We start from the raw sequence: 22518 nt of genomic DNA, 5'->3' as shown, positions 1-22518 counted from the left end.
TTTACACCTTGAAATGTGTGTGCTGTTATTTTAATCCTCTATGGCTTCGATCAGTGCATATCATCCTATATAAACACAACTTATTTTCTACACGTTTGCAGCAGCCCTTGCTGTCATTCAAGACGGCAGAATATATTCCAATACCGTCTTCTGTTTGCATGGCAAAGCTTATCTAATACCCCTTCTTATCAATGCATAATCCATGATAATGAGCTATGCCAAATTCCTTACATGGATATGCAAGGTCTCCTTTCTGTAGGTATTGCAAATCAAATAGAGACCACATTAATCAAAGGGATAATTAATTGCCTTCTGGAGATATATGACTTGGCCCATGCCACCTTGTTTATATAATATCTATTGTATCTATAAAGTGATTCACTAAGGAATAGTGACAGGTCATGGGTGACAGAAAACTCGATCAGAGAGGATATTAGAAAATCTGCTAGGAACTACAATTAGGGCTCCATTGCACCCTACGCAAAAATATAACATTGATATGAATTTAACTTTCTTTAAAGGGGCCCTATTATGTATCATTAGGTTTTCCCTTTACTGTAAATGGTCTGCAAAGGCTAACAACTATAGGTTACTTACGTAACCCCAGTTCTCAGAGTAACATGAAGTGAGATGTCTCACTATGGGATGCGCCTCATCGCGGAGCAAACAGAAGCATCAATCTCATTACGCCAATCCTGATTGGCTGGTGATCTTGACGTCAGGGAATTCACCCCCTATAAGTAGCTTGAGCTACGTCGCATGCGTCATTCAAAATAAACACCTCTTCTCGCTTCACCATAGCAAGGAGGGCCGTCTGGTGAGACATCTCACTTCATGTTACTCTGAGAACTGGGGTTACGTAAGTAACCTATAGTTCTCATTCATAACACTCCGTTCGATGTCTCACTATGGGAAATTGTAGCTCCCGTATTGTCAGACGAGCTTATCTCGAAAATTACCAAACCAACCAGAACTTAACAGGTAGAGCTCTGACTCACAAAGGTGCCCAGCACTGCTTGAGTCACACTGGGAGCAGAACGTCCAGCCTGTTAAGAGGCGGACAAAAGTGAGCGGCGAGGACCAGCTCGCCGCTGCACCAATGTCTTGGATGGGAGACATCCTGGACAGAGCCCAGGATGCAGCCAGACCCTGAGTCGAAAGAGCTCGCGGACCCGAGGGTGCCTGCGAACTCTGACTCGTATGGGCCCCAAAGCAATTGCTTCCACAAACCAGTGGGAGAGCCGTTGCTTAGTAACAGGCTTGCCCTTATAAGGGTTAGCCCAGGACACAAGGGGTTGGTCATTATGACGAAGCACCCTTGATCTGTCCCTGTACGTGCGTAAAGCACGGGCTGGACACGGCAAATCCGGCCGCTGTTCCCCGGAGGAATACAGTGGCGGGGAGGATGCCTCAATGTCAAATGTGGTACCTGAACAAACCGCCTTAAGATAAAGGCAGGGTTGGGCTTCATCCACACTCTGTTTGCCCTGGGGCGAACTGAGTGCACGAAGACTGTACAGATAGCGCATGAGTGCCACTGTCTCGCTTGGCAGCTGCCAGGGTCAGCTTCATGTCACACTGTATTCAGATTGTACCACTCACGGGCCAGGCCCATAGAGCCAAGCGCTCTGGGTGTGGGTGAAAGATCGCCCCCCCCCGCTTGGTACAGTATGTCCCTGCGTAGTGGGAGCTGCCATGGCTGCCCGCACAGCAGCTGATATATCTCCGCTAGCCAGTACATAGCTGGCCAGTGCGGAGCTATCAGGATAAGTGTGTGGCGTTGCTCTCTCACTCTGGCCAGAGTTGGGGGTATCAGAGCCAGGGGTGGGAACGCGTACAGAAGGCCCGATGGCCAATCGTGCGCGAGTGCATCCACACCTAACGGTGCATTTAGATCGCGCATCGAAAAGAACAGCTGACACTGAGCATTGTCTTTCGATGCGAACAGATCCACCGCGGCTCTGCCGTAACGCACCCACAGCTGACTCACAATCCTTGGATGTAGAGTCCAGTCTGCATATTGGTGCACCTCTGGACAGTAGATCGGCCCCGAGGTTCATCACTCCCGGTACGTGCGTCGCTCTCAGAGAGAGGAGACGTCTACCGCTCCATAGGATCAGTTTGCGCGCCAGTGTGTGTAACTGGAGAGAACGCAAACCCCCTTGGCGGTTAATATACGATATTGTGGTCGTATTGTCTGTCCTCACGAGGACGTGATGTCCCCTGAGGAAAGGCAGAAAGCGTTTTAGGGTGAGAATCACCGCTAAAAGCTCCAGGTAATTTATGTGCGCCCGCTGGAGGTCTCCGCTCCAGAGACCCCTCACCGGGCGACCTTCATAAATACCTCCCCAACCTGTCAGACATGCGTCCGTGGTGACCACTTTCCGTGAAAGGACAGCACCCATAGGCACACCTCGTACTAGAAAAGTCGGGTGCAGCCAGTGGCGCAGTGCCATTACGCATTTCACAGTAACCATCAGTGCGGGGTTTAGTTTTAGAGCGGCCACCCAGCGCTGAAACTCCCTCATGTGTAAGCGTCCCAGTCGTACGACCAGGATGGCTGACGCCATGAGCCCCAGCAATCGCAGGCATGATCTGAAGAGAACATGTTTGCGCAGCTGGAAAAGAGCGAGACAAGCTCTGAAAGCTTTCACTCTTTCCGCTGACAAGAGAGCTGAAAAGGGCACCGAGTTCAGGCGTGAAGAGTATAGTCTGCGCGGGGCACAACATGCTCTTCTCTGTGTTTATTATGAAACCCAGGTTGAGCAGGTGCTTTACGAGGACATTTGTCTGCGTAACAGCCTCCTGCTCCGACTGTGCGAGAAGCAGCCAGTCGTCCAGGTAGGTCGCCAGGCGAATACCCTGTTGTCTTAATGGGGCTATCGCGGCTTCCGTACATCGTACAAACACCCTTGGACTGAGAGACAGAGCGAAGGGGAGTACTCTGTATTCATAACAGATCCCCTGAAAGGCGAATCTCAGATATTTCCTGTGTGGGTAATATACTGGGATGTGAAAATACGCATCTTTCAGGTCGACTGATGTAAACCAGTCGTCTTGTCGCACGAGCCGCAGCAGAGATGTGTGAGTGAGCATTCTGAACTTATATATTTTTAGATATTTGTTCAGAGCCCTCAAATCAAGTATTGGCCGAATTCCGTACCCTCCCCGTTTGGGAACGAGGAAGTACTTGGAATAGAAGCCGCCCTGACTCTGCTCGGCGGGTACAATAGATATAGCCCTCTTTTCTAGAGAATCTCTCGCTCCAGAATATGGGCTGACTCTCCTCGGGCCTGCGAATGCAGAATGCCCAAGAAGCGAGGGGGGGTGACAGCGAATTGGAGTCTGTAGCCCCGTGTTACTGTCTTGAAAACCCAAGCAGATGATGTGAGCATCTTCCTGCATGCTCCTTAGAGCCAGTGGAGATGTCACATCTCTTCCCCTCTGAGCCTCTATTTGTTGTGTTATGGGCACCCACCGACACTGCGCATGCGCATGATGGTGGTGCCTTCACAACCCCAGCCGGCACTGCGCATGCACATGACGGTGGTGCCTTAAAAGCCCCAGCCGGTGCCTTCACAGACCCGCCTGTAATCCGCCTTTTGAGAGATGCCGTCGCTGCTCTCAGAAGGGGAACAGTTGACGGGCTGTTTATTGGTTTTATTGTTTTTCTTTTCATTTTTTTGAGCTGCGCCCTCGGCCTGAAGCCTGGATGCGTCAGCGGCAAATGTTTTATGACAGAAAAATCAACAAATGTGTGACATGTGTTTGTGCGGACTTGAGGATGGTGTTGAGGCGGGGGGAACACATTTAGAGCTGGGGAACCGTGGACTTCCAGCTCTGTCACAGAGGGGAGAAGGAGGGGCTGTCACGCCGCTCGCTTCTTCTTCCTCGACTGCTGGCCGAAATTCTGGGTTGGCTGCGCCTGAGCTGCAGCCGGAACCGGAGATTTTCTAGGCCAGCTCGCCCTCGTCTCCAGCCTCGGTTTTAAACCGAGCAGGGTTCGAGGCAGCTTGGGCGAAGGACTGCTGCTGCGAAGGACTGCTGCAGCGGCTGGACCCTTCGAGGGAGGCAGAGGTGGAGTGCCTCGTCCTCCTTCTTTTTCGACTCACACCTCCTTTGCATAGAGGCGAGAGCGGAGCCGAAAATTCCCTCGGGAACGATGGGCATATCCAGCACATCCTCCTTTTCCCGGTCTGGGAGGTTGGTGAGGTTGAGCCATATCGCTCTTTCCTGCACCACCATGATCCCCATTGCCTTGCCCGTGGCCTGGACAGCGCAGCGTTGGACACGGAGACAAATGTCCGTGACCGCTGCCATCTCGTCCAGAGTGGCTGCCCCTGGGTTACCCGACAGGTCCTCAAAGAGCTCCGCTTGGTAAGCGGTTAGCAGCGAGGACACATTCAGGGCCCTGGCGGACAACGCTGTGGCTTTGTAGGATCGTTCAGTCAGTGTCGACTGAAATCGGTCCGACTTTGCTGGCAGCGTGGGGTTCCTGCTTGGTGACGGGCCCATCCTCGCTAGGAGGTGGGCCGCTACCAGCGGTTCCATGGGCGGTATGCGGAGCAGGCCGAGCTTCTCCATTCCGTCACAGTCTAGGGAGGAGGCACCCTGGATTAGGACCTTGTTGCTGAAGGGCCGGTCTCTCCACGAGACCGACACCTCATCCAACATCTCCGGGTAGACCGGAAGGAGTTGCCTCTTCGTCCGCGCTGCTTGGGGAAAATGTTTCCCTTCGTAGCGGGACCTGGAGGTCTCCTTGGCCATTTCAGGCCACGGGATGTCGAGTCTGGCCGCGGCGCATTTACACACGGCCTGCAGGTCTATGCTCAGACAGGGCGAAGCTGGTGTGCTATCGCCCGGGAGAGCAGCCCTCGGCTTTGCAGCCTGAGCCGATGACATGAAGATGTCCTCTTCATGTTCATCCGACTCGGACAGGAGGAACACCGAGGCGTCCTCTTCGTCCTCATCGTAGTCCAGCTTGAGGACATCCTCCGCGGGTGAGACCATGGTGAGGTCTAACCGGGAGCCCCAGCTCGGTAAAGCGTGTGGTCCCGTTCCCGCGTGTCTTGCCGTCACCGGGTCCCGGCCTGCCAGGGCGCGGGATTCCGGTTCTGCAGCCATCGCAGATAATGAGCCCCAGACCGACACGGAGAGGGGTTCACTCTCTGCGGCGGATGCCCCCGTGTCTAGACTGCCGGCCGGCAGGTCAGTGGACATGGGGGGGGTCCTGCTCCGACAGGCTAGCTTGGCGTGCTAGCCGTCGGCGGAGGCTGTTCACGGTGAAGCGGACACAATGTCCGCACGAGCCGGGGTTGTCGATAGCGCCTCGGGCGTGTTCCAGCCCGAGGCAGGACGAGCAGACCTGGTGTGTGTCTGTGCCCGAGATCTTCAACCCGTAGCCGCAGAGTCGAGCCACCGAGTCCCTGACTCCTCTGGTGTGAGGGAGAGAGGCGTCCATCTTGTTCGCATCGTGGCGTGGAGAGGACCCGCTCTCAACAGGTAAGTTGGGAGAAAAAAGGTGTTACCACCCTGTCCTTAATCCGGAGAAAAGGACGGTGTGGGTATTTTATTCCCGGAGAATACTGACTGGTGTGACAGTATGCTCCTTTAATCCTTTTCTCCTCCGTGGGGAAGAGAAAATAAAAAGCTTCCTCGCTACCGTGGTGTCGATAGTGAGGGAGCGACCTAGCAACAGGTGTGTTGCTAGCTTGAAAAAATCAGACCCACCTTACTTTCCGGGGAAAGAGAACGGCGAGGTCGATTTCAATACTAACTGGCGTTAGTATTACCGTCTTCCTGCAAAGCAGAAGGAGTAGCCGGCGAGCGCCCGTCGACCGAAATGGTTATATTTGGGTTCAGTCTGTGGACCGTTAAGCTTATCCGGCTACTATAGAGATGTGCTCTGAAGCGAGAAGAGGTGTTTGAATGACGCATGCGTCGTGGCGCAAGCTACTTATAGGGGGTGAATTCCCTCACGCTGACGTCAAGATCACCAGCCAATCATGATTGGCGTAATGAGATTGATGCTTCTGTTTGCTCCGCGATGAGGCGCATCCCATAGTGAGACATCGAACGGAGTGTTATGAATGAGAACCTATGTTCCCTCAAGAGGGAGTTCCTCCCCAACACAGCTCCCCCCCTGCCTGAAACGCCTCGGCTGTACTCCTTTATTTACTTCCGTAACATAGTAACAACACTATGTAACACTCACACTTCTATTGAGTAGCTAGGGTGGGACATCTCTGAGCGGTTGACCAATTTGGTGGAGGTGTGGCTATTTGTGTCTCCTATGACCTTGTGACTGAGCTAATTGCTACTTCTATAGAGCCTCTACATTTTGAATGCATTTTTCTTAAAATTATTTTTCATGAAAATAAATGCTTAACTATTGGTAGCATCTATAGGCCACCTTCTTCACCTGCAGAGTCTTTTAACCATATAATTGACACTATCAACTCCATTTCCTGCGGAAATGAAATAATCTTGCTTGGTGATTTCAACAAAAATTGGTTGGATAAATCATCTGATAGAGATAAAAGACTTTTCAGTAGTCTAAAAAATGTAATTAATGAGCCAACTCGTATCACTCTTAGAACTCAATCTCTGCTTGACTGGATACTGGTGTCACACCCTGACAGAATCTTAAAAGCTGGTGTCATGTCAGATTGCTTCAGCGATTATTCAATTGTTTATTGCGTATGGAAAATCAAATTAATTAAACTACCTCCAAAACTAGTCAAAATCAGACAATATAAAAAATTGAATGTTGATTTATTTATTAATGATGTTGTTGCCCTTAATTGGGACAGATTTCAACTAATACCTTTTGTACAAGATGCTTGGGATTTTCTGCATAAAGAGCTCACTGATGTCATGAACAAACATGCACCTGTGAGAACGGTTAAGGTCAAAGGTCAACATCTCCCTTGGATCAATTCTGAACAGGGATAAAGCATGGTCGATATATCGTCATTCAAGAACTATAGCCGATTGGGAAGTATACAGGCATCTTCGAAATCTGAGTAAAACCAAAACACGAAATGCTAAATCCAACTACTATAAAGAATCTCTCACATCGGACTTTAAGAATCTCAAGCAATTTTGGACTAAAATTAAATCTATTTTAAATAAATCAGGTAAACATTCTATTAATAAAATAAGAACTGCTGATACAATAATTCATGACCCATTATCCATTGCCCAAATATTTAATCAGCATTTCGCTAATGTATGTTCCACACTACTATCTGACTCCTATTTGACGACTGGTATTTCTAATAGTAATTCATACTGCAACAGTTATTTTTCTTTTAAGAAGATTCTACCACACGAAGTTCATAATGCTATCACATAATTAAAAGTGGATGGCAGTGCAGGACTCGATGGTATAGAAAACAGGTTCATAAAATTGGCGTCCATATTCTCATGTACCCACTTGCTGATTTGTTCAATCTGTCTTTGTCCACCTGTGAGTTGCCGACTATTTGGAAATGTGCACGCATCATTCCACTGCATAAAGGTGGTGATTTACTTGATACAAATAATTATAGACCAATCTCTATAATCTGTTCTATTTCCAAAGTTTTGGAGAAAATCATATATAATCAACTGTCACATTATCTCAATACTTATAATATTTTATTTCCGGTTCAATCTGGTTTCAGGCCTAATCACTCCACAACCACTGCCCTACTTACATTTACGAATGACTTGTACTCTGCTGCAGATGATGGTGAACTCACAGGTGCCATTTTTATTGACTTTACAAAAGCTTTTGATTTCGTTGATCGATATCTGCTCTTGGATAAACTTCACGGCATTGGCCTTTCTAATAATACAGTGTTATGGTTTAACTCGTACCTTCACAGTAGAAAGCAATGTGTGGTTGTTAATGGAAAACAGTCTGACCTGTTGATCCAACAAAAGGGTGTACCCCAAGGATCAACTCTGGGCCCACTTCTGTTCTCTATTTACATAAATGATTTATCTTCTTGTCTCATTAATTGTTGTACTCACCTTTATGCTGATGACACTGTCATATATACATCCAAATCAGATTTTTCACAAATTCAGATCTCTCTTCAATCGGATTTTAATATCTTACAGGACTGGCTATCACACAATAAACTACTGCTTAACAAAACAAAATCTTATACCATGGTCTTTGGTACCAAAAATCCAAACCTAATGTAGTAATAACATGTAAGGATGGCACTTCTCTGCATAAAGTTGATAGCTTTAAATATCTTGGTGTATGGCTAGACTCTGAACTTTCATTTAAACTACATATAAAGCATGTAATACAAAAAGTCAATTACGGAATCAGTGTTTTACACCGCTCTAGCAATTGTTTTACGCTCAGTGTCCGAAAGAGAATTGTTTCTCAACTTATTCTTCCGATTATGGACTATTGTGATGTTGTCTACCAAAATGCACATAAATCAGATCTTGCTCCACTCAACATAGCCTACAACAGACTATGCAGATGTGTTCTTGGTTGTCCTTTTCGTACACATCACTGCACAATGTATAACCAATGGCCTTCTTTAAATGTAAGAAGACACACGCATTGGCTTCAGCTGATATTTAAATGCATTTATCTTAACTATCCCCCTTATTTAAAGCAGTATTTCGTACCCTACTCGTCAAATCATCAAGTTAGACATTCTGTTCAGATTTATTTCTCTGTCCCCTCTGCAAAAAAATTGATTGGCAGAAGAGCGTTAATTTTCAAAGCCCCAATAGACTGGAATACTTTACCTGCTGCTATTAGATCTTTTGCATCATTGGGTTTATTTAAACATGCATTGTTATCTCACTTTCAACTGGTCTGTACTTGTTATTAACTGATATTGATGAAACTGATTTGCTTGACTGTCTCACATTGTAATGATTGTATGCATTGCTTGAATTTTACTTAACAGACTGTATGTGGTTTGTCTTGTGTGTCATGTTTTGCATTTTGGCTTTTTGTTTATGTATGTCTGTAAGTTGTTGCTATTGTTGGGACCCCCTTGAAAACGAGATGGTGCATCTCAAGGGGTTTATCCCAATGAGTACACATTTCTATATATTTCAACAGAGCTAGTAACTACTGCCGCTACTTCTCAATAACCTCTTGCGAAGGGCATTAATATGAAGTATTCTTCACTTTGGTCAATGTATGCAGAGATGTCACTGCCTAAACTATAAAGTCTTAATCATGCCTAATAACTCACATTTATGAGAAACCTGGAGTGAATGCTAATTATTTGGTTTAGTTGCCTTTTTTTTGGCTTTGACAGACTGTGTGACAGTGACAGTCTCATCAGGAATTACAAAGGCTAATGCAGCTCATAAAAACGTGAAATTACTGTTCTGTTCATCCATTAAAGGAAATGTATTTCCCCAAAGTCTGAAAATAACAAAACCCAGGAGCATTGATGCCACATCCTGTTTTGACGTGAAGGACGAATGAAGGTTTACACGACTGCATTCGGATCTGCCAAACAGATTCTTTATAGCATTTAACACTTCCATGTGTCAACAGCATTATGAATAAAATCAATTTTTCAACCCCACTAATATTCTTCGGCTTTGTTCAGAAAGGATCAGTAAATGATTGTGCTGTCCTGCCCTTGGAGGTAAGTAGTCATCAAATAGAGTCTAATTGTATAAATAACCAATCTCTCCAAGAAACAAAACCACCATAGCAACACGCACTTAGTAACAACTGGTGATTGTCATACTTTCAGCTGCTGAACTATAGCATTAGTTTTTAATTGCTGCATCAAGTGCTCCAGATTAAACATGAGCTCAGCAGTGAGCCTTGTATGTTGTCTCACAATTATGGCGTCCATTGCAGTTTGTACTCAGTAAATTGGATTAGCTCAATGTACTGGAGCCTATTTTGCTACATTGCAGAAAGGTATCATGTGGTGGTAATAAGGGGATACGCAACGGTATGACAACGTACACACACCACCATGTTAACATGGACAAAACAACCATTCAATATAATGGCATAAAGATCTGTTAGCACAAAGTCTGGGTAACAACAGATCTTCAAGGACTTGCTTATTATCTTGTAAAATGTCAACAAATCACAACAAGGCACTACATTTAACTTATTTTAGGAAAACCATATACCTTACTTTAGATTTAGATAGAGTAAATGAGACTATTCTGTGTATGACTAGATTGTATAATACATAGTATTAGATGCAGTGTTACAAACAAGACAAAAACAACACAGCAAAACACTAGGTGTTCATGTCCATTCGTTAAATGGGACATATTATAGACATTTTCAGGTTCATATTTGTATTTGTCTGTCTCTACTGTGACATGTGTCCATGCTTTAATGTTCAAAAATATCTTTATTTCTCTCATACTGCCTGTGCTGCAGCACCTCTTTTCACCCTCTGTCTGAAACCAGAGCCCAGTCTGTTCTGATTGATTAGCTGGCTGGCTCTGCTGTGATTGGTCAACCGCTTAGATATGTCCCGAACCTTAGCAAATCAGGTACAATGTGTTAGAGTGCTACCAGAGTGATGGCACTATATCACAGAAGTAAACAAAGGAGTCCAATAGAGGCATTTCAGGCCGGGGCGAGAATGTGTTGGAGAGAAACTAACCTCTAATTGAGACGCACAATAAGACTATTTAAGGTGACACTCTCTTACAATAATTAATTGTTTCTACCGACATGTTGACCCTCTGATGATCCCCTGCAGGCTACTATCATGCTGACCATTTATTTAAGGTAGGAAAATACAAGTAATCCACCTTGATGCCAAGTATGCTTCAAACCCAAACACTCTCGCGATTCGAGGCACCAAGCATTTCTATGTAAGAAGACAGAATGGCCATATGGCTTTTTCAAGATTAGTGATTAGCAGTCGAAACAGACCTCTAAAATCTGATAGTCTACTATTTCAAGTCGCCTCAAGACCCTATTGACTTGAAAGTTTGTTTTGGTATTTTTTATGCAGCGTTCCCAGCTGTTCATGCCACGCAATCTTTTTTAAATGTGTCCCTAATAGTTTCACCAAAGTATACTTGTAGAACTGCTTCTTATTCCAAAGCAGCCAAATGCAGAGTTTTAATGCATTTCATGACCAAATCTTATGAACATCACTTGAATTGCATGTTAACACAGGCCCCTAGACCATGAAAGCTGACAAATGAGGTGCTGTGGCAGAATTCAATATGACAATCGTGCAATTAGTGAGTAATGGATGGAATGAGTCACTTACAAGTTTTGCTAGATTCGTCCGAGTCGTCAGGGCAGTCGGGCTCGCCGTCGCAGAGCCAGGCCTCGGGGATGCAGGTGTGGTGATCATGACAGTGAAACTCCCCAACGTCACATAAGATGGCTTCTGGGTTGGCATGGAGAGAGTGGTGGAGAGAGAGACAGAAAGAGATGCAGCATGAGGCAATGGTAGTGAACCCAGCGGGTGACATGTTTCACCAGAAAACATGTGCACTTTAACATGAGTGTGAGTGAAAAAGGAAGTGGTCCAAGGAACACTATCGTTATTATGTCACAATCAATGGAAGCAGGAATACAAATGTTTAAAGGCAATGCTTTTCAACATGTGGCAGCTCCATAGTGAATGAGGCTGGCAATTAATACTGTATTTTTTCAAACCATTACTTTGTCAGACTGTACGTCATACATGCTTTTTCAGCACCCAGAGGTAGGCCATGCAGGCATTGTGATTTTGACACAACAAAGACACGGTGTCCTTCGCTCCTTGGCAAACTATTAAAAAGCAGTTTGGCAAGTTATTTTTGCCTCCTTTACTGTTCTGCTTTGATTTGATTGTGTGGACTGGGGGGAGTTCAGTGAAAGACCACTCAACTAAAAAGTCATCATAGCCTTTCAATATAGCGAGTATCCGTCAAAGTGTTGACATGTTTCCCGCCGGTAGCTGTCACAGACTCAGCTCGATCATTCCGTGAAAACACATCGGCTTTTTGCTAAAGATTTCACAATGTGACACGCTGCTATTTGTCCTAGCGCCGAGCAAAAAGCGGTAATTTGTTTCTAAGCTTAATCCACAGACAATCAGACGGGCTCTATAACTCCCTCCCTCCCACGCTCTCCCTCTTTATCTTCATCTTTTTTTTTTTTTTCCCAGTGTGTTCCTAACCCATTAGTAGTGGGAGTGGAGCAAGTGGGAGATCAGGTCTGCACCGTTTGAACAGTGGAAGTGATAATTCAACGCACCGCCGCTTCACTAGCCCCGGCACCTTGCAGTAAATTCACTATACCAAGGGACAAATCTGAAAAGGTCAAACACCTCATCCTTTCTGCCTTCTCCTATTCCCAAATGATGCAATATATCTGAAATCTTACGATTTAAATCTCTTTTGAAATATTCAAAGGCTTTTTCTTTTTTCTTCAGGGAGGTGTTCTTAAAAGTGGAACAATTAAAATGCATGAACTGTTGAGCTGGGACAGGGGTTTCTGAAGGTAACGTAATGCAGGAGGAATAGGCTCATGGTCATGTGTGTTGCCTCTAAACAGTGGAAAAAAGTGGGGGAAAAAGGACCTTGCCAAATTATTTTATTTATTTTTTATTTAACCTTTATTTAACCAGATAAAAGCATTGAGATAGAATCTCATTTTCCCTCAGTTTTAGGTTTGATTGAAGGTCATTGCAAGACCAAGGACCATAATAAAAAAGACTCATTTTCCCAGCCTCAGTCCGCACAGCAGGAACCTGGAACCGTGTCCAGGCACTGGATCTGAGGTTGTAAGAGTCACAAACTGGAGCAAATCTGGCACATATGTACAGTGGAAGCTTACCTAAAATGGCTTTATACATTAATAAAAACCAATGCTGCATCCTACGCATAGTAAGTGAGGACCATCCAGTTAGGCTATACAGTTTGCAATGATGAGTCCTATAGGGTGCATTTGATATATAACGCAGTGCAGCATGGTAGAGTGGGTCAAGTTTGGCCAAAACAGTGGGACAGGCAAATCTATAAATGGTATCACCGTAGTCCAGCTGGGACAGGAATAAGCCAGAGACCAACCTGGTTGGTTCTCGAAACTTCATAATTACGCTGACTATTTTTTATTCTAACTCAACACATTTGGCTGTGGGCAAATAATCTTAAAAAAATAATTCTATCTGCCGAAAAAAAAAGCAGTTGTAAAACTAGTCCTTTCTATAGACACACATAACACATGAATTGAACATGAGCAGTTTGACTACATTATTTGCATTCCCTCTCAAAAAAAAAAAGAGTCATCAATGAGCACACGCTGGGGCTGGAGGATGGCAGCGGCAAGCTCATCTCGCCAAAGTCTCTAAAGGGAGAGCTCTTTCGCCTTTAAAGCCAAATTGATTGCCGTTGAAAGGCAGAAGGTCTGTGGCAGAAGGGCCATTTCCTCCACTAGAAATGGAATCCATGAAAAGGAACTGCTCCTGGTCCTCCTGGAGCAGCCCGAGCCACCTATTGATGTTCTACTTCCTTTCATGCCTCTTCACCTTGAAAGCTGAAGGGGCAAAATATGAGGCTACCGAATGACCTTTTATGTCAATTCATCTTCCCCGTTCTGCTGCTCCAAACAGCCTCTCCTTGACACTGTCAACGCAGCTGTAGGGGGGAAATAACCAGATAAACTCACAGCTGTTTTTCATTCTTCTTCAATATGCTATTTGCCTGAGAAAGATGCATAAAGGTACAGTAGCCTACTACAGCGTTAGGTATCAGATTATTCTATACAAACATCAAATAAGTGGCAATGGCAGGAATAGCAAAGAGGTGAGGAAAAAAAAAGGCAGCAGCCGCCTTCAGAGAGCGGACATTACCATAACAGTGGGAAACACACAGTGGCACTCAGCCGGGCACATTATCATGAGCTTCGTTCCTGACACCCAACAGCCACCACTGGCACAACATCGTGGCTCATTAAAGCCATTGAGCCTCTGAAATGTGCCAGCTTTTTCAGAGGAACAAAGAGTTATTTGGAGGCAAGCAAACAGGGAAGACAGGGTTTGCTGAAGGAGCACCAGCCTTGCTGTATATATTTCCATCATGTTTGTTTTGCTTCAGATGAGGTATGAAACGCGATGACCCAATTACTAAACGCGTCCGGTATACTGCAAGACAAGCACTTAAACACATCTCTTCATCCTGTTTTTTTGCAATATTATACTATAGCCTCTGCTCTTCTATTTGCTCATCCCCATTACAGTCTGAATTACACAAGGTCTTTATTTATCTTTCTAAACAATATTATATTCCAATGGGGTAAGCTAAAAACCACTCAGGCATTACAATCCCCCGAATTGCATCATACCCACAGTTCACAATATGGTACAGTGGATAAGTCGTAAGCCACAGGCCTATTCAAACAAAACCAGTGTAATACAAGCAGCAGTGTAGTACACAGTTCAAAGTGGGGAATTAAAAGTTAGCTGTGTAAAAAAAAAGGGAAAGAAAAAGAGGCCGATCTGAGAATATTTCTCACCCAGTCTGGCCTATCTTACAGTTGCAGGTTGAGGAGAAGTTATTTGCAGCTCGTCCAACTTGCTCGGCTCTACATAGAAAAGAAAGCTGTGGTTGGAGGGCATTGATACTGTGTATTACACCTGTGATGCATTCAGGGTGCTCAAGGTCAGAAAACAACATAAGAAAAACAAGTGGGAGAAAACAACATAAATATGTTCACGCTCCAACATATACACTCTTACAATAATTCTATACTATTAAAGAGATAGATATCTGATTTGTATCAGCGCTTTTAGATTGATACCAAAGACTAGCACGCACGCACACGCACACACACACACACACACACACACACACACACACACACACACACACACACACACACACACACACACACACACACACACACTATTAATTAATCAATTTTAACCATCCATACGGCTGCATTTTTTCTCGTGTAAGTCATGTAAAGACAACGTATTCGCCAGGATGTCGAACTGTTTCTTCAAAACGAGAAATATGGAATACATTTTCTTTTACTTTAGCGAAACTATACCCTAATTTAAAAAGTCATGTTTTCAAGGAGCCCTATTATGCTCTTCGGGGCTTCCCCTTGGTCTACAAATGATACAATCCTAAGGTCCAGAGGGAGTTTTTCTCCCACAACCCCCAGCCTAAACTCCTCCATTGGACTATTTTGTTTACTTCCATAACATAGTGAGTTTGAACATTAAAGCATTCAAACATGTCACAGTAGAGGCAAAACAACCGAATACAAAGCTGATCATTAGCATAATAGGCCCCTATCAGTATAGCTATCACTGCTGTAAAGCTTTCCACCTCCAGTACCTGTCAAATACGTCATACTAAATGCTGCAAGAAATTATTGGTTTTGCATTTATTTAAATTGTCAGGACCCTTTTTGTTTAATAGTTATTAGCAACATATTCAACTCATTTTGAAATGACTAGCACATTTGAACATCATCATACTGTATGTCAAAGCAACCATACAGTCAACACAGAACTAATGCCTGAATACTGCAGGGAGAGGAAGATGGAACGCAGGGGTTTATGGTCGTGGAGGAGACCTTGACTAGGTCATTGCAGTTTATTATATTGCAGGACACTGAGGATAGAGCCATTTCATACAGGATATAAGCAAGAATCTACCGATGATAACCCTGCAAAGCTTCAGTTGATATGAGGCAGCTGTCCCTCAGTTGTCACTGTTAAGAGTGACTCTCAGTTTATCAGTTCATAGACGAAGAATTCAAGTTATAGTCACAATCATACGGATTTCTGCTTGGGAACAGAATTAGAAATTATTTATTCATCCTAATGCAGATAAAATGGTGAATACAATATAGCTGGGCTAACATACTTAATGAAGAGGTGTGCACATACATATCATCAAATAAGTCTTCATACATTGTAAGATGACATTTATTCATGTATCTATAAGATTTATTAGTTTTTAACAGTGTTAAAAAGGGGGAGACAAAAGGGGATCACTCGCAGCAAATGGTCCTAGGCAGGCTTTGAACCCAGCTCTGCATGCGGATTAAACTCCAGTACATAATGTAGGTCCCCAAATCTACAAACTGAGCACTTGGTACAGTGGATGAGTCGTAAGCCACAGGCCTATTCAAACAAAACCAGTGTAATAATAGCTGCGCAGAGGACATTTAAATAAGTAGCAGAATTAGGAAGTTTCACACAGTACTTTTGATGGTAGGTCGAAACCATCAGTAAATGTGATTGGCGAATACACATTTCTAAATAAGTTAATGAAACTTAAGAAAAAAATCTCCATTGTTTGTGCTAGTTATACACTCAACCCAAATATCATCGTATACACATGTTTTATTATTTGAGCTCCATTATTGTTTAATTAAATTGCTGTTAAACAATAGGCCAACAGAAAAAGAAGGGCGGACCCCAATTCTTCCTCCAATAAAAGTCACAGCCGACTAGTTTACCCTAATTCTCTCATTCTTTAAAAGGTATTTTGGGAAATGCTGTGTGAAATAATGTGAAGTAGATGTAGACAGGAGAAAGAGAGAAAGTACTGTAGGTGCTCCGAAAAAACTAAATCAAATAACTCCTCAAAAAGCGCTGATGTCAGGCTGATGATATATCACAGTCTGAGTGTGTGAGGGCGGAATATTCCGCTCAAAGATACATGGATCGGGTAACATCAATCAGTCAAACAGGTTGAAATACATCACATATAAATGTTGCACAAGTTATTGAGGACAAGCGTACATGGGGCACACATATTCAAATGTACTTGGAGAGTTTCTGCACGCACGCACACGCACACACACACACACACACACACACACACACACACACACACACACACACACACACACACACACACACACACACACACACACACACACACACACACACACACACACACACACACACACACACACACACATAGATTGGCGTTTTTAAGCCCTCTCACACTGTCAGAGCAGTGCGCTGGCCAGATGCAGGTCACATGCATTATGGATGAGCATAGGGCTATGAGCCAAACTAAGCAGGTTATTAAGAATAACAACAGTATAATGCGGTCTCTCCCTTAATCTTCATATCTTTAATCTGCCACTAAATGCAGTGCAGCGCCATGCATCTTAATGCCGCATCACACCTGCGTAATGAATCTTTATTACAACCGTATCTCTAGAAGTGACATATGCCATGTGGTATTTAGACTTAAATGCCATCCACGTCAGGTCTGATCAGAATATGAAGACTAGAGAGAGTAGCGTGACTCCGTTGACTGATGAACGATTTGAGAATGTCACAGCACTTCTGGACGCAAGCCCAAAGTTATATATGCAAACGGCAGTTCTTCTTCATTCCCGAAAAACATCTACCTCCTAGATCCAGGAAAATCTTGGAAAAGACTAATTCCTAGAAATCACTACGACAACTCGAGATCTGTGTTAGAAGGAGACAAAAATAATGATGTACTAAGAGAGAGAAGTAATTGTGTTTGCAGAATCCGAGGTATAACTGGCTCTGGGGGATGCCGCCTCGTTCCCGGGGCCATCCCCCATGGCAACGCTTAACAACTCTGCATTCTAGCCAGGAAATGGGTAAAAAAAAGATCAATGCTGAAGGACTTTGAGGGCTTCATTAGATGCTGCCTGACCTGCACCACAGAGTGAGGTCACTTTTATTTTCTCTACAACAGCGGGGGCATGTCAACAAATTATTAAAAGCGAGCACCATACGAAAAGTTTCAGGAGACAATGGCAAAATGGCCTCCTGCTCCTTGGCATAAATCCCCGCACCAGTAAACGATGAATGATTCATGGGGCTGATTTAAGCTGTATGCTGTTTACTGACCTTTAACTACACATGCAAGGATTTTTTTCAAGTCCTCCAGTGTGCTCTTGAGCCGAGCTCGTACACACCTGATCTGATTAAGGTGTCAGGTTAAGTTGTAGCCCTTAATTGGAACAGACGTGGAAGAAGTCGGTAGTAAAAAACATGGCGACCTCAAGGGGGTCTCGAGGACTGGGCTAATAGATTTTTTTAAACAAATTACCAAGTGGATAAGCTTGTTGGAGGCTCGCAAGGAAGTGAGGAATATTCTTTTAACAACTTGAAAATAAGTGTTTTTGTTATATTAACCCTAAACCCTAACCCTAATTCTAGCCCTTATTTTCCTAGGATATACCCGAGTATAAATCAGTAGTGAAAAACATGGTCTCCTCAAATGGGTCTCGAAGACTTGGCTAATATATTTTTTAAATAATTAGGAGATGAATAGCCATGTTGGAGGACTAGTCTTTTGAAACTGCATGACTTGAAAAGGATCGTTTTAGTTATTTTAACCCTAAACCCTAACCTAAACCTTATTTTCCTGGTATAATGATCCACAATGTTAATACTCCAATTCAAGTGCTGCAGCTCAATAAACACATTCACAAGCAATTTCAAAAGTGTGATTAAAGCACATCTTGTCACACATGTTTAAATAGCAATGTTTCTGCCATCGCTGTCCTTTGATATTTCTTTCACATCGCTCGCAAACACCTTGTTTACCCTGCTGGCTGCTGTTCACCCTGTTCTACTGAAAAACACCTGTGAGTGACAGCATTTTACTTGGTTTTCTTGTTGGTACAGTATGATAACATCCAAACTCATATGGATCCATAAATTCATAATCACCCATAAACAAAACATGACAGGTATGCCTCACTTCTTGCGGTTCACTGTACAAGCCGGGAACTATAAATATAGCACTAGTTTTCAGTATCTCTGACACCCAATATCAGAGCCTTTTTTCTGTTAGGCTATGTTTACTGCTTGTGTTGACACACTTCTGCAATTTATTATGGTAGTTGAGATGTTAGAGTCTGAAAACATCCACATATCTGTTTTTGAAAAGTACAACTAGTTGATATGACAGGGACATTTTATTCATTAGCAGTATGTCCAATGAATGCCAATTTAAATAGTCAACTTCAGTTTTAACACATTTCATTATGCAGATTACAAAATATCCATTACTGTACTTGATGATGTGTAGTTGGCAGAAGCAGAAATCCTATGTCGTGACATTATGAAAAAAGTCACTCGTGTTTATCTTGTTTAGCATATTTCATGTCATTCAAATCTCTCCCTACCAGGCGCTGTTCAAAGAAGCAGGTTCAGAGTTATCTGATTAACTTTGCAGGGGAAAACTTCAGATCTCGAATAGGCAGCTGTTCTCAGGTAAAAACTAAATCTGAAAAAAAGATGTACACAAACTGAAGTAACAGTTCCAAATGACTTAATTATCACATCTGTCACTTTTGACATGACATCCCTATTATGCCTTTGGGGTTTTCCATTTCCATCCATCCATCCATCCATCTTCTCCCGCTTATCCGTGGTCGGGTCGCGGGGGTAGCAGTTCCAGCAGAGAGCCCCAAACTTTCTTTTCCCTGGCGACATCAACCAGCTCTGACTGGGGGATCCCAAGGCGCTCCCAGGCCAGCGAAGAGATATAATCCCTCCACCTGGTCCTAGGTCTACCCCTTGGTCTCTTCCCAGCTGGACGTGCCTGGAACACCTCCCTAGGGAGGCGCCCAGGTGGCATCCTAACTAGGTGCCCGAACCACCTCAACTGGCTCCTTTCGACGCGAAGGAGGAGCGGCTCAACTCCGAGTCCCTCCCTGATGACCGAACTTCTCACCTTATCCCTAAGGGAGACACCAGCCACCCTGCGGAGAAAACCCATCTCGGCCGCTTGTATCCGCGATCTCGTTCTTTCGGTCATGACCCATCCTTCATGACCATAGGTGAGGGTAGGAACGAAAATGGCCCGGAAGACAGAGAGCTTTGCCTTCTGGCTCAGCTCCCTTTTCGTCACAACGGTGCGGTAAAGCGACTGCAGTACCGCTCCCGCTGCTCCGATTCTCCGGCCCATCTCACGCTCCATTGTGATGGTCTCCCTTGATAAAGAGATCAATGATCTCAATGGGATTTATCTGTATAAATAAAGGTTTGAAATGAAATGAATAACATAATGACATCATTAGGTAACACTCACGCTTCTATTGGCTAGCGCTCAAACACATTGTACGAGATGGGCTTATGGGTGGGACATCTCTAAGCAGTTTACCAATCATAACAGAGGAGGCCAACTAACCAATCAGAGCAGACTGGGCTCTGGTTTCAGACAGAGGGTGAAAAGAGGTGCCGCAGCCCAGGCAGTATGAGAAAAATAAAGAGCTTTTTGAACATTAAAGCATGTAAACATGTCACTTTAGCAGCTTAATAAGCTTGCAATCCCATTGGACTGAAATATAGCAAACAAATGTCAAGTTTTAAGTAATACAAGGTATATCTCAATATAAAGCAGGTATCAACTAAATTGATCAAATATAAGACAAAGTAAGAACAAAATAAAAAATATGATTACTTCCACATATTACTTCTCATATCCTAGGAAAAGCATGGTATATGTGATGTACTGTAAAGTACTTCTCTTAAAACCCTTGTAGCTAGATTAAGATATCTGGAGATTTAATTCCACCTGAGCCATTATTTCAATCATTTTTGACTAATCAAAGTTACCCAGAACATGTTGTTAACCTGCTGCTTGGAGCGACATTGTTCACACAACAGCTCAATTGCATGAATGTGGGCACATAAGGATGAACCTATGGCATGTCAATTAGACCAATAAGTCCATTCAAGTGTGCCGTGATGTATACTGTACTGCTGTTAATCATTCAATACACTCCACAGGTCTCTGAACTGGTTTGAATGTCGCCTACGTACAGTATGTGAATTTAATTTGCATGAGAATGTGTCATTATACTGCCAATAATAGAAAAGTACATCCCCTTCAGCCTCTCCTCGGCTGGCCTCCTTTTCCGTGCTCCATCCAAGGTCACCTAATCACACCGTGTTCCTTCAAAGACCTCTATCTTAACCAGCAGCAGTCTAAGGGATTTATGCCTCACTCCATGTCGTGATTACCAATCAGGGGGAGTAATAGCTGCTTAAGCAGATGGAGATTTTGTCATCACTGAGGGGTGAAGTCAAGTCAGTCAAGGTTTCCACTGGGTTTGTCCAATGCAGGCTCTGCACTGAGGGGCATGTCAGTTCCTTGGGTGTCGCCCCCAGATTTGAACCGCATTATCGGAGTGGAGTGAGAGCTGTTAAAGTGAGGGATCACATCCTGTCTGGCCCCCAACGTACCACTGCAGACACCAAGAGCTGTCCATTATCTCACAACTTCATGTCCATACAAATTCCCTGTGGAACCTCCAAAGGAAATAACTTCTCAACTAAAATCATACAAATCATTTTAAATCTAAATATCCTTTAAACAGCAAGTATTAGCAACAAAAAGTATTCTGTGTACAATTTTCAAATATTGTACTGAGTAACTTAAAAAAACTGCTTTTAATAAGGTATATAAAATGTTGTGTTTAAAAATGTTGTTTAAAGGTGACCTATCACGCTATATTTGAACAATATGTTGTAGGGCCATACCTATATAAAGTATATAAATATAGTTTTTTTTTCAAAATACCAAACAGATCCTGCATTTTAGCCATGCCTCATTTCGCTCTATTTGCTCTTTCCAGCCCTGTTTTTGCAGGGGGCTGATTCTGTGAGCTGCAGCTGACCACGCCCCCCTGCAGGAGAGGGGAGCGTGCTTTGAGATCAGCTGCTAGGCTGCAGCGGGGAGAAGAGGGGGAGAAAAAGAGATCTCCGTCCTCCGTGTTTTATTCTTATATATATTATATAGAGTCAATATTCATTTGTTTTAAAGCTCAATAAATAAAAAAGAAGACCTTTGACCGGCACTTTTCTAATTTTGTCCGGAAGATTTAAACTTTAATGGACATGTTGACCGGCGGAAAAAAATCGAACTGAAACTCTGCCGCACGGTCCCCTCGTTCCTTGGAAGAGGCGGAGAGGTGGGTGTTTGTCATCTGCTGGTGGACTACCGGAGAGAATTACAGCGAGGGAGGGATTGCAATGAATAACATAGCAGCAGCAGCAAACGCTTGCCTCGGGGAGGGAGAAAAAGAGCCACAGCGGAGAATAAACAGAAGGGCAACCATGGTAACCATGCGCGGGAAGTCTTCTTCGCTGCTTTTATGGCAGACTACAGCGCCACTTACAGGCCTGGCATATGTACTACAGCGTCTCCAGCGCCACTTACAGGCCTGGCATATGTACTACAGCGTCTCCAGCGCTTTCGAGCAGCAATGGCCGGCCGTGGCCCAACCTCACATCGCCCTGATAGGTGGAGAGTTGACCACTAAGCGGAGCACCACTTCAGTGACGTAGAAAATAATTCAAATCTGGATCAGTCTGTATCAGATCCGTTGCAGCCCCGTTTTTAGAGATTTGGGTATGGAGGAAAAGAGAGAGGGTTGTGTTTTCTGACACTTGGTGAGTTCCCTGGAACACCGGGGACACATATTCATGTATAAAAGACGTACAAAAGTGCATTTTGCATGATAGGTCATCTTTAAGTATTGGAATGGTCATACAATTAATATTCTAACTTAATCTGTTTATTTTTTGT

At 44.0% G+C, this 22518-nt stretch overlaps 1 protein-coding gene across 4 annotated transcripts in view; it reads right to left on the bottom strand.

Moving 5' to 3' along the window:
• Nucleotides 1–22518, bottom strand: part of lrp1bb (low density lipoprotein receptor-related protein 1Bb) — a 326595-nt gene that overhangs the window by 226142 nt on the left and 77935 nt on the right. For all 4 annotated transcript variants that reach the window (XM_034218589.1, XM_034218591.1, XM_034218593.1 and 1 more), the window contains exon 2: nt 11241–11363. In XM_034218589.1, the coding sequence (XP_034074480.1) occupies nt 11241–11363 (123 nt within the window). The remainder of the gene's footprint in view (nt 1–11240; nt 11364–22518) is intronic.

This window comes from Gymnodraco acuticeps, unplaced genomic scaffold (genome assembly GCF_902827175.1).
Source record: "Gymnodraco acuticeps unplaced genomic scaffold, fGymAcu1.1, whole genome shotgun sequence".
NCBI classification, from domain to species: domain Eukaryota; kingdom Metazoa; phylum Chordata; class Actinopteri; order Perciformes; family Bathydraconidae; genus Gymnodraco; species Gymnodraco acuticeps.
The sequence above is the reverse complement of the archived record's forward strand: the minus strand, read 5'-3'. Positions and strand labels throughout refer to the sequence as shown.